General features: G+C 41.0%; 1 protein-coding gene across 1 annotated transcript in view; it reads right to left on the reverse strand.

Moving 5' to 3' along the window:
- Positions 1–3,069: 3,069 nt before the first annotated feature.
- The window catches only part of SLC17A5 (solute carrier family 17 member 5), a 38,924-nt gene continuing 28,334 nt past the window's right edge, over positions 3,070–13,659 (reverse strand). Inside the window, exons 8-11 of the mRNA XM_060236045.1 lie at positions 11,613–11,745; positions 7,418–7,565; positions 5,381–5,471; positions 3,070–3,614 (exon numbers count right to left, since the gene is read on the reverse strand). Of these exons, the coding sequence (XP_060092028.1) occupies positions 3,477–3,614; positions 5,381–5,471; positions 7,418–7,565; positions 11,613–11,745 (510 nt within the window). The 3' untranslated portion in view covers positions 3,070–3,476. The remainder of the gene's footprint in view (positions 3,615–5,380; positions 5,472–7,417; positions 7,566–11,612; positions 11,746–13,659) is intronic.

Below are 13,659 nucleotides of genomic sequence, written 5' to 3' on the forward strand. Positions count from 1 at the left end.
CTCTGCCAGAAACAGACGCTCTAAACAGAGCAACCTTCTTGCACAGTACATTGAGACAAAACCATTGATAGCTATATAGTTATGCTTCATGTCTCAGCAAAAAGACTTAGGAGGGCAACTGAACCTGTGTAATAACTATTTTCTGTGGAACATAAACATATACTTGGTTACTAACACAGAATAAAATTCCTTTACAAAAATGATTCAAAATGAGTATGTGGCAAGGGGAGGAAATCCAGAGTTTGAAATGTCACCGCACCCAGATTATACAGCTTTTCTTTCTGTAAATATTCCATTTGACAATTCTTTCCCCCTGCAGTGAAAGCATCTTTGATATAGACAGTGTCTGATATTCCTAAATAATGATGCAGGGCCTTGAATGAAAGAGGAAGACAAATAATTTGGGAGAAAGATTTTTTAAACTGTTGGCCTCAGTAACATCCTTACATAATGTAAATGTGACTTGAAGCTCTGAGTACTAGCTAAAAGGAAGGCAAAATGTTTCCTGTATTTTTAGTGCCAATTGCTATCCATACTTGGAAGGCTGTTACCAACATTTATGTTCTGATAACTGGCAACAGTTGTATATTCTTGCAGAGCTAGAAATGAAGCTGCTGCTCACCAACCATACAAAGGACACAGTACTCAAAGTATATGGGACCCATGAAGGGTCACACTCCCTGCCTCTTAGGCTGAGACCCTTTTGCTACTGTTCTGGAAAGCTCCAGGGCACATGATATGGCCCACTTAAATGTATTAAAGGGTTCCCATGTTACCGTGCAAAGGAGGATAAGTCGGGTCTGCAGCTCTCTATTGTTTATTTATATCCATTCATGCTATGGCATTCTATAAAATTTCTCTTTAGCCAGAGGATTGCCTGCTTCCCATCTTTCTCTATGTCACATACTTGGTTTGGTCAGTTACTCCCTCCTGGCAATGAGTTCCTTGCCATGCCCAAGAGCAACTCAGAGTCTGGTACATATATTGTCTGAGGGAGTTTTCCCACCAAGTGTGTAGTATTTCACCAAAGCTTTAATTCTCAAAAAAATGTTTAAAAGTTCATGAAGGGCACCCATGTGTTTCTCCTTCATTTCTTTTGAGAGTTCCAGCGCCTCTTTTTCCAGAAAAAAAAAGTCCTTACTTTACTTATATCTGGTCCAGTGTCAGGACTCAAAAGCTCTCTGGCCCCAACAGAGCTAGGGGTTTGGTATATAAGAATCAGCAGGAGGGACTAAAATGGAGGGCATTTGGGGATGGAACTTCTGGGTTTCATTGACAAAAGTGCATACATGTTTAAAAGCAGTCCATGTGTACACAACCCTCCCAACTTCTGCCTGTAGCAATTCCTGCTCATCTACTCTGCCAGTTGAACCAACATGGGTCATGTAGTAATTCTTTATGAGTTAATAAAAAGCATCCACATTCCCTCCCCCAAATATATCACAGTGCCCCACTTCTGCATTTGTAGATTAAGCTACTACAAGTACTGTACTATGTGGGAGCTACAGTCTGGATGTATTTTTCTACCCTAATCATTTTACCTGAAAACTATATGAATTTCAACAGGACTTCCTTTCCTACGCTTATACAATTATAGCCTTAAATTGAAATCAATTGGATTGACTTTAAAACAAAAGACTCAGATGTAGGTGTCAGTGACAGCCTATACCATAAGCAGAACCAAATGGCAATTTTTTTTCCTGGACTGTACTTCAGATTGCAGATTGCTGTATGAAAGTGGCTTTGTAGTTGAATGTGCTTCCTACATGTTTCGAATAGATCTAAGGGTTGTTTCTCTAATGGTAGCACTTTCCTTCCATGGTGCTTATTAATCCTCCCCCTTTTTTGTGTTTTTGTGTGTTCCTGTTTCTTGAAGTTTAAAGTATAGTTGTATTGTAAAATACTTTTAAATATCTGATATCTTTTAATGTTCATCACCTTGGGGTCCCTGAACTGCATGTGAAAGGCAGTATATAAATGTTTTAAATGAAATGTCCATTTCACTAGAGAAAAAGCTCACTGTTACCGGAATGGAACCTTTAGATCCAACTCATAACACATCAAGAAGGATTCAGCCTAGCCTTCTATGTGGCATATAATTGTTCTGTGTGCAGCAAGTATATTTTTAAAATTTTTCCTACCAAGCAGGTATGTATAAAACTTTTGACCTCAATTGTGTCTTTCTAATTTGCAAATTGGGAAAAGATCCATCCTCACACATACACCTCAGTTGCACCCAAAGTATTCCCAGTAAGCTTGAATATGTGACATAACCTGTACTGCTAACACCACTGCTGCAGAGGTGTATAGTTACTTGTCAAGTGGGTCGGTGGTTGCAAAAACACAGATTGCTATATCCCCTCTGGAAATTATTATTACAGCCTTCACTTGTTGGGTGCATAATAGATTTTAAGTAGCTGAACAATACAAAAAATAGAAAGGACAATAATGGTTTACATTAAGGTTGTGAATATTGCTTTTAAGGTGTCATCTGAGCATTTTGATACAAATATACTTAATCTGATAGATAGTTGCCATTCTTTGAAATGAATTCAGTCAGGCTCCACTGGATTAGCATGTGAGATACAGGTGTAAATAGGAGAAACACCACAAAATAACCTCCTTTTAGTTGTTTTAAACTAGACATGATTGACAAGGAGACCGTTAATGGCTCATTTACCATCACTCTTAAGTACAGCATGCAGTCTCACATCCTTATAGACTACCACATGGTTCCCACTTAAGCTCCCACAGTGCCAAGATTGTTCTGTCTGGGAACAACTAAAAGCCAAAGTTGTTATTAAAATGGTACTAGTTCATAATAATTAGGAACTAGTTGTCATTTTTCTTCCCTGTATTACTGAGGAAGACACTTAGGAAGAGTGTACACAGAAATTCCTTCCTTTTAAAGTGTTTTGCTTGAACCTTTTCCCATGTGGTAGAAGACAGTTTTGGCCTACTTTCTTCCTTGATCAGTACTGTGTTACTCTTAGGTCTGGCAAATCTCCCAGCGTACATGTGTTGACAAATGCACATTTGAAAACGGCACAAAGAAGACACATAAGTTTTAATTTCCATTCCTTATTTTGATTAAAAAGGCACAAAATTAAATACAACTGAACAGGAATAATTCTAACAACCCTTACTTTAAGTAAACAATAAAATCAATTTTCTTTATATGACCCACTTAACTACAACTTACCTCCATTTCAACAATAGCTTCCTCCTCAAAACATTAAAACACAACATTTTAGAAAGCTAATGCATTTATTGACATGGATCAGAACCTTAGGTATTCAATATTAAGTGGAAATATAAGGCTAATGAAGGTACTGTCCAATTCCTTATTATAAAATCAAAGTACTAAAATGTGGAATGACTCCTAGTTCCGAGAGGAAAGAATTCCAGTAGGTGCCATGTGACAGGCTTGTCAGGTCACATGATTGTAATGCATGGTGATTAAACCCAGTATTCCTTCAGTTCCTGTGAAAGTGGTAGCCATTGACTGCCCAGTCTTGTACATCTCCACTGCTGAACAACGCAAAGAAAATGGCCCCTAATAAGTTAATGGCAGCAGCGATATAGAATACTACTTGCCACTCTCCCACTGTATTCTGTCAAAAGATAAGCAACAAAGGGGGGGGGAGGTAGTGAACAGAAGCATACATAAGAATGGACTATACTTCAACATGCTTTCTATTGCGACATAATTTTTCCTTCACTATTCTTACACTGCATTCATCTATCCCTATTTTTCTCAATAGGAACTACTATTAAATGCATCAAAGAAATTCCTTCAGGCCCCTTTCGCTGTTTCATTTATTCACATGCCAGCATCTGGACTAAGTACAATACAGTTCTCTATACTACCTAACAATGTTAATGTTTTCAATATCTTAAAATAAGGAGGATGAGGTTAATTTACCAACGATCACTATAAACATTAGACAACAATAATGTAATTAATTGCAATCATGAATCTAATACTAATTCTAGAGGAGAGCACCAGCAGAGTGCAAGGTGAAATCTAGCAATTTTGCATTGAAACTAATGCATTCCTCTTCCTACAGCAGCTCTCTGTGATTCCACAAATGAAGAACAAGAATAAAAGGTGGGTTTTATACCTCACTTTTCTGTACCCCAAGTAGTCTCAAAGCAGCTTACAACTGATTTCCCATCCTCTCCCACAACAGTCACCTTGTGAGGCAGGTGGGGCTGAGAGAGTTCTGAGAGAACTGTGACTGGCCCAAAGTTACCCAGCTGGCTTCATGGGGAGGAGTGCGGAATCAAATCCGGTGCTCCAGATTAGAGTCCAGTGCTCTCAACCACTACACCACACTGGCAGCGGTGGTAGTGAGGAGACATAAATAGGGTGAACTTCCCCACATTTTACTTTTGAACCAATGGCAAGCTTGTTCTGCTGAACTTCCTCCATCAGCAAAGAAGCAAGGTGAAGATAATTTTGCCCAGTTCTCTCACTGCTACTCCCTTCCCATCTGTGCCTAGCAGCTTCTTGGCAACCACAGTTCTGTGACCTCCTCCCCAATGATGCCTTTTTAGGGGTTGCACTGGGTTCCCATAGTAAGAGGTATGCAGGTAATTCAGTGCTGTTCAGTACAATGCTGGAAGAGATTTATAGTTATTTACCACCATTCTCTCCTGGGTATTAATAGTAAAACAGTTTCAGTACATAAATTAAAATGTATCAGGATACAGGAAAGAAAACAGCTAGAAACTAGTCTTGATTTCCACTCGGGATTTGTGTCTTCTCCATTTAACTTGGCAAAACAAAGTCAGAAGGGAAGCAGGATGTGAGGATTAGATAAAATTATGTTAGAAAAAATTGTTTACTTGTGTAGGAGAAATAAGCATGAAAACAAAATATGGCTCAAATTAGGAGTGCATCTTATGAATATATAAGCACCACTCAGTGATGGTTTAGTGAAAATTTTAAATCACAGGGGTCTTTAACAATCTGTGGGTCCATGTGGACCTTCTCCCAGCCCTTTTTTGTGATATTCTTGTCCCCAGGCAGAAGGGGTTGAAGGAAAGCAGTCTGGCCTCATTTTGTTTTAGTTGTACTTGAAAAACTGTTTTGTTGAACTTGGAAGGGTTACTATGGCAAACCTGAAGCAGCAATGAATTAAAGCACATTGGTTTTTAAGTTTAAAAATGGCCATTAGTACAGAAAGTCTCAGAACAGATGTTCTCTCTGTGCTGTACAACATACTAAACAAATTTTGCAATTTTATTGTTCCATATCAACAAACAGGCAAACAGTGGAAACCTTTCCTAGTTATTTTTAAAAACACCCCCTATCCTCAATAATAAACACATGATGAAATTTTCAGTATTTGAAATTGACCTGAGGGTTACTTACATTATGAGTTAGCCCCTTAGCAACAAGTGGACCCACCATTCCTGGGATAGTAGCAAATGTGTTTGTGATTCCAAGGAGTATGCCAGCATATCTAAGAAATTAAGACAGCAGCTTGTTACTGAGGTCACAGTTCCTTGAAATCCTTTCTAGCATTGAGGAACAACTTCTAAAGCCGACCAAATGAATTACATAAGACTAGGCCGACATAAGAGAGAAGATATTCTCAGTGCAAGCCCAAATGGTTTGGCACCCAAAGCCCTCCTGACATACTGAAACAAGAGACTCCAGAAGGAATTTCACACGTAACAGCCTGGAAGGAGCAATGATTCATCCACTTGTCCAGAAGGGATTAAAAGAGCTTCTCACGCACATGAGCTTCTCAATGAAGCATTTACAAGGGAAATAAAAGTCTAAGCACTAAGCCAGTGGCATTTTAACTCAGTCACAGAGATTCTCAGCATGCGGCAAATGGCCCCCTCCAGGACTTAAGTGTATGTGCTAACTTGCAGACAGGCAGTGCAGTCTAAGGAAAATGATAACTGTTATATGTGTGTGTGGGGAGTTTGTATCATAATACTGCACTGAAATTTTAAGGGTTACACACCAACAGCACAGAAGACAAGGAGCTGATGTTTATTCTAGGTGGGATGTTAATAATGTACTAAAGCATATGCTACTGAATTTCCACATAGGGTAATGCTGGGAAGGGAAAACTACCCAAAGAATATGAAACCCCAATTGTACTATTTTTTGCTGAAAAAAGTTAATCATTGGCATGAAAGAAATCTGTTCAGTTCAGCAAGGTGTACCCTAACTCACATCAATCTCTATTTATATGTGATGATCTATCTGTACACGTAATGACATGCGACCCAACACACACCCTGCCTCCCTTCAGGATTACTGCTAATGCTGCCAGAAATCATGTGCGGTATTGAATGCACCATTGATTTAATTTTGATAGGTGCTGTGTATGGGATGGTACTGGCGATACACTGTGTACAGTCACAGAAGCCATGCAGAATCTCAGCATCCCTGTTAAAAATGGACACTAAAGACAATGGGTAGGAAATTAGATCAGAGAGGTGGAAAACGACTTAGGTTTTAAAGTTTCAGCATATGAATTAGATATTACTTAAATAAGGAATGTGGCATTTATATGTCCTTGGCTAACCTGGAGGTGCTTAAAAATTAATGATTTTATGAAGAGAAGTGTCAAAGATTAAAAGACCCACAGGACAGATAAGTGCATAACAAGATTCCATAAATTCTTTAGTGATATAGCTCTTTTTTATCCTCTTGAGATGTTTAAGGATTGCAATGGCATTAACATGCTCTTTGTGAAAAATAATGTATATAGCTCATCTGAGCCGTACAAAAGTGTTTCTTAGCATAATAAGAACTTATGCAAATAGCTTTGCTCCTTTGGCAAACAAATGTATGCTAGAGAACACTACAGGACAGGGGGAAAGCTTTCAGGAAGCCACAGCATATTACAGCTACAATTCTATGTATACTTTTTGGGAGTAAACCCTAGTGAACACAGTGGGTTGCATCTCACAGAAACTTTCCATGTGCGCAACAGTCATTATGCAAGTGCAATTTCTAAAATTACTCCTTGCTGTCAGCTTATGTTAAACAAAGGAGTGTGTCCTCACCATCTTTTCCAAATGTGCAAGGCATAGCACAAAAAATGAAATCATGTCAAACATTATTATCCGTTCCATTTTTCTATATATACATGGTTATGTGCATTTCTAAACCCATTGCACTATTACTTCTGTAAATGGAACTGTGTTTAGTATATTTTCCCCCTGCTCCTCAGCAGATGCAACACAATGGAACCTGTTAAATTAGTAAAGTAACTGATGGCTGTTCTTGGGTGGATTTGGTCCCAAATTAGAAAGCCAATCACATTCCCAATAATATGTCTATCATAACACATGTTTCTTTGACTGCCCATGGTAACAAGGTAGCTCAGAGCTCTTGAGCAAACTTTTCAAAGTTTAGCATACATATACTTTTTGTAATACTTACGATGGTGCAATATCAAGGTGGTTGATGCTGTAACCAGATGTACTAAACCCCCCTAGCGTTGTTGATATGGTCACAAATGCAACAGCCAGTTCATAATTGCAACCTATGAATCCAGCTGCTAGGAGGAATACCGCAGGCCCTATCATTCCTTCATTAAAACAAAAAGACAATTAAACACACTCCAATTTAATTTATTCTTTGCACAGTACATTAAATCGCATTTATTTGCTTACAAAACTAGCAATATCCAGCTGCTGATCTAAAACACTGCTGCTCTCTGGCAATCTCCCTGCTGTTCCATCTTTAGTGGTGTCAGCCTTGCTGAAACAGGTCTGCACGGTGCTCTCTCTCTCCTAAGATGAAACTCTCTTATCTTGTTGAAAATGCTTGCAGCAGTGGTTGCTTTCACAAGGAGGTTTTTCTTTACCCTGGCATCCAAGCTGGAACAGACTTTTTCGGAGCACACCCGCAGCCTTATGTTCTAGTTGTGTGCCAATTGTCCTTCCCACATCCACAGTACGTTCCTTTCCAAACCTGCTGTGTTATGGTGTTTTTGGAAACAGCATGTTATCATACCATCTGGAGAGGAAGGTGCGCTTTTTCCAAGGCACCACCCACATCAGCACCATTTTCCCTCTGGCCACCAGTGGGGGACAGATCCAGGTTGGGAAACCTCTGGAGATTTGGGGATGGAGTCTGGCAAGAACAGGGATCTCAGTGGGGTACAATGCCTTAGAGCCCACCCTCCAAAACATCCATTTTCTCCAGGGGAAATGATCTCTATAGCCTGGAGATGAGCTGTAACTCCAGGGGATCTTCAGGTTCCACCTGGAGGCAGGCATCCCAAAATCCTTTGCAGCTTCCATTTCCCCCTCATACCAACAGAGGGCTTTTTGAGGGCTAAATGTATATAAAACACTAATATATAAAAATATTTATATAAATATAAATGTATATAAATATTTCAACTGAAAGGGAAGATTAAGGAAGGTTTGACGGGGGTGCTGCAGAATCTTTAGGGGGCACTGTCCCTCTTGCTGCCTACAGCCCTGGTCTGAGGGATTTGTTTCTTAGGGATACACGAAAATAAACAAGTTCTCTTGGGATGTGTCATATGCCACAGAATGGTCCTTGGAATGGAGGACTAAAATTTAATGTGTAACTGTTTACATAGCTTAACTTGTGCAAAATGATGGTTTGTACTGAAGCAGTGGAGTGGTTCTCTCTGGGCCGCCTCTTCCATTTTTGGGCTGAATTTGTGCTTTCATAATTTTATGAAATATCCAGCATAAATAAGTGCATGCAGCTTAAGCAAGAAATTCATAGTTCTTTTGGGTACAGCTTTTACAATGGAGTCCATGTTTCAAGTTATTTCAATCTCTGTGTCTTGATACTGTGCTGTAGATTGGATATTGCCATTATTTTCACTGCTACAATCAAGAACGGAACATTCAATCCAGAAAAAAACCTTGAAAGTGATTATTCTGCACTATCTATTGCCACCTAGCGTACATACCATATCATTGCAAAATTCAATTTAGAGATTCATTCTTGTGCACTCTACTCCATAACAGAATCCAAGCTCTTGGATGCAGCCAATTCTCATTAAGGACAACAAAACTGATGTTTTTCTTAAAGTAAAACCATGACTAGTAATAAAGCCATCCAGATACAGGAAACATCAAGAACATCTCAAGATCAAGACTGTCCACAGACAGAACAAAGGAAACAGAGCTGGAGAATATTGATTAAAATTGTCGATGCTGCCTATGTGCTGCATAATATTTTTGTGATGTGATCACCACCACTGTTTATGCCAGGGGTGGCAAATGGCAGCTCTCCAGATGTTTTTCCCCTACAACTCCCATCAGCCCCAGCCACTGAGTTGTAGGCAAAAAATATCTGGAGAGGTACCATTGGCCACCCCTGGTTTATGCAATTGCTGTATCAAGCTGTTCAAGGAGGTCGCTTCAAGAATTCATCATTCAACATCCAAGTGAGAAAAGCAAGGCCATGGAGGCTGGAAGTTAAAGGGGCCTGCAAGGTCCCAGGGAACAGTAAATACCCTCCTGCTTCCTACTGCATCCCAAAATAGTCTCCCAAACCTGCTCCTGGGGCGCAGGGAATATCCACAAATAGCTTGGAGGCAGGGCAGTTGGAGTTCTGCCATGGGAGGAGGGTGAACTGACAAAAAGCAACACCATCCACCTGCAGAACTTTTAGGTGCCATCCAGTCCAAGGCATCTCTTCCAGGAGTCGTCAGGAAGAAATTTGGGCATTTCCTAATAACTGTCCATGCTCACAATAACTCTGGGGTGATGCTGCTTTCACAATGTTTTTACGGCAGACCTTTTTACGGGGTGGTTTGCCATTGCCTTCCCCGGTCATTATACTTTCCCCCCAGCAAGCTGGGTACTCATTATACCGACCTCGGAAGGATGGAAGGCTGAGTCAACCTCGAGCCGGCTACCTGAACCAGCTTCCGCTGGAACCGAACTCAGGTTGTGAGCAGAGGGCTCCGACTGCTGTACTGCAGCTTTACCACTCTGCACTCACAATAACAATATGTCTAAGGGCTAACTTGTGACTTCCTGCTGAACAAAGCCCTTCAGCCATTTACTGGAATCTTACAAGTGTTTGACAGTAACTTATTTTGGCAGTCCCAGGTAAGCAGCAAAAATAGGTTTTATCGAGCCCTCTGTTGGGCCACATACATAGCATATAGCTTTGATATTTAATTGCATTCCTAATTTTATTTTATAGTTTTTATTGCTTTGGGGGTTTTGCTTTGGCTTTTACGCAAGTTGTACTACTGACTATTTTCTCAGTTTCCTTTTTAGTATTACTGGTTTTATGTGACATAGTGCTCTTTAGCTGAGAGGTCAGCACAAATGTTTTAATGAATAAATAAACCATAAAGGACTCGCTGGTTGTTACCAGGAACAGCATCTATCATACAAAATGAAACAGATCTTTGTAGAAAAAGCAGGGTTTTTTAAAACTAAGAATTTATGGTATGACCATTATTTGACACTGAAATAACTCAAGTGATCACTAACACCACAGGTAGTCCCCTGTGCAAGCACCAGTTGTTTTTGACTCTGGGGTGACGTTGCTTGCACGTTTTCACGGCAGACCTTTTACAGGGTGGTTTGCCATTGCCTTCCCCAGTCATCTACACTTCCCCGCCACCCCCAGCAAGCTGGGTTCTCATTTTACTGACCTCGGAAGGATGGAAGGTAAAGTCAACCTTGAGCTGGCTACCTGAAACCAGCTTCCGCTGGGATCGAACTCAGGTTGTGAGCAGAGGGTTCCAACTGCAGTGCTTCAGCTTTACCACTCTGTGTCACGGGGCTCTTATATAATTTTTTTTAAAAAAAGAAAGGTAGTTCCCTGTGCAAGCACCAGTTGTTTCAGACTTTGGGGTGACGTTGCTTTCAGAACATCAAAATGTTAAGAACAAAGCAAGAATCACATTAATAGTGCAATCTTAAACAGAGTCACATCTCCTAAGCCAGTTGGAGTCAATGGGCGTAGAAGTTTACAAGCAGTGTACCCACAAGGACTCACAAGAGGCATCTCATTCCCCTCTACCACTCTTTCCACATTATTTTCTCTTTCCTTCACCCTGGCAACTCCTCTCCCCTTTCCCTACTTCCTTGACTTCCTTACACCTAACCAACCCTTTTCTTCTTTCCTATCCGCCTATCTACCTTTTCTGCTCTCCACACTTCAGCTTCTCCTTCTCTTCCCTTTCCTGTTTCCTTCCCTCTTTCCCATCTTTTACCTTTATCAGCCACTTCCCCTGGCTGTAACTGATCAAAACTGAAGCTTCAAAGCCTTCACAATATTGTTGTGCTTGCCAAACAATACCCAGAATGGCCACTGAGATCTCAGAATGTAGTCTCACAAGAACCCAATGAGAATTAGTATCTTAAAGCTATATATTTCTATTATTTTAGATTTTTGAATCCTCCATTGTATTTTTAAAGAGCTTTCTGTAAACCCATCATTTCTCTCAGGTTTGTACAAAAATCCCCCAACTGACCTTGACCTCATCATGCGAATTTTTTGATCCTCAATCTAAGTTCAGGAGGTATCTGTCCAAATGTAAAATGATGAGTCTGTTTAGGATTACACTGCTGGTTCCTTTCTGAACTATAGTTTACATTCAGCACTCCCACAACCCCCTTACCTATTAGAGTAAATGTTCTGCGGACACATAGAGTGGACATGTCTTGTTTTTCTCGTAAATAATCAGCAACCTGACCAGAAATAATTATACACAGCCAACAGCCAAAATAAGGCAGTGCAGATAAAAATCCATTCTGGAGGGAGAAAACAGAAGGAAAAAGGAAGATCAGGGCAGAAAGAAACATAATTTATTTTAAAACTGTTTTTGAACAATCTGGAAAAATCTTTTGCAACAATAACAAGGGTACATCAGACCTTCCCTGATATGAACTCCATGAACTAACAGGCAGAGTTGCTTTCAACATAAGCTCCCACAGTGCAACGGAGCCCATGGTTATGGCACCTGGGACTCCCCTGACCCATTGTGAACCCCATGAACCCTCAGCACGGCATCTTATCCACTGCCTTCCTGATGGAGGCTTGGCACTCCTTAGGAGTTTGTGTCTGCTGGAGCTACTGTCTTTTCCTTCCTTCACCACTGCCCCAAGTCTTCAATTCCCTTTATGCTGGGGCTCACCTCAGTTCTGCACCTCCTCCCATACAGCCTTTCCTTCTTTCTGTCCCATGGCCACTGCCTTGCCCACTCTGTGGCACTTGCCAGGTTGTGCAGTTTCACTCCAGCCTGGACCTGTCCAGGTATCTGCCATGCCACTGGCTCTGAAGGTGTCAGCCCACCACCTTCCCAGGACACAGTCTTTAGCCTGCTCTGCGTACAGGTGAATGGATTCAGTGGCCAGGGCCCAGGGAAAGGGCTGGTTGCTAGCACTGGTCCTCAGAGGGAGTCAAAGATATTACATTCATCCAGACAACAATGTGATTATAGCTCCACGCCCTATACCTAAGTTACATGGCATATTTCAACCCAAGTTGTTCAACTACAAAGACAAGGCAGATGAACCCCTCCCCCCTCAACAAAACAAAACCAAACCAGATAGATGTATTTGCAATAATTCCAAACAGATACAGGACTGTCGAAGTGAGAGAGGAACCCCCTTTAGATCTAGGCACTTCTTATAGGAGTTGCAAGCCCTCTACTTGCGCTTCCTGTCCAGCTTTGTTTTTGTACACAGCCTTTTAGCACCATGACATGCTCATCTGCGTGGTTTGAGAGCCACTGTGCTTGTTACACTACAGACTAATTATGCTGGGGACCAAAAGGGTACATGATGTTGTGGAATAAAGAAGCATGTACTGGACACTACTTGCAGGGAGCTAGCAACCATCTCTATACTGAAAAGTGCACTCAGAGGAAATGATTGCTCATGAACAGATTCACTGGCAGAACGCCTTTACTAAACAGCAAATCTGACACTTCTCGTTATGGGTTAGATCCTATGACTCTGTGGTGGAGTCTTCTATGGATGCAAGGAGCTCCCAACAGACATAACTCTCCTGGCACAGGACTCCTTGTGTTCCAACAAGGTTCCACCTGAATCAGATGCAACATCAACTGTTTGCATACACCTGGAAAGATTCAGCCTCCTGCTTGAAATGGAGCTTCCCAGCTTAGTAATTTTACTCATGAATGAGGATTCCAAATCACTACTTTACACATTAAGCTAGACTACATATTCCTGAATAGCTTTGCAGTTGCCCTTTGCTAGAATGGGCAAGCTTCCACAACTTCTGAGAAGATGCTGCTGTGCCAGCAAACAAAAGCAGTGTGTGTGAATGTAGGGAGGGCTACTTTTAGCCAGACACATGGGAGGAAGAAGCTGAGACTCAGTGGTGCTGCCAGCGTTTCAGGGTCTCACTGCAGCTCCCCCGGGCAGAGAACTGCCCCCAGGTGCTGAGCAAAATGGGCTGGTATGTCACTCTTTGCAGAGGGTTGTTGCCTACATCTGAGCTTATCTCTCTGCCTGGTTTTGCTGCACATAATTTTGGCAGAGATTTTCATTATAAGCCTCTAAATGTATAATAACTTGAACAAAGAGGAATTGCTCAGAAATAATTTAACTTGCATGGTGACTGTGAAGCTAAGGTACAAGTCCTAGCCCTCATTAACTTCAGCAAGAGTCCTCATTAGGTTTCCATATTTTCTGTTTGAA

The sequence above is a fragment of the Heteronotia binoei genome, chromosome 1, assembly GCF_032191835.1.
Source record: "Heteronotia binoei isolate CCM8104 ecotype False Entrance Well chromosome 1, APGP_CSIRO_Hbin_v1, whole genome shotgun sequence".
NCBI classification, from domain to species: Eukaryota; Metazoa; Chordata; class Lepidosauria; order Squamata; family Gekkonidae; genus Heteronotia; species Heteronotia binoei.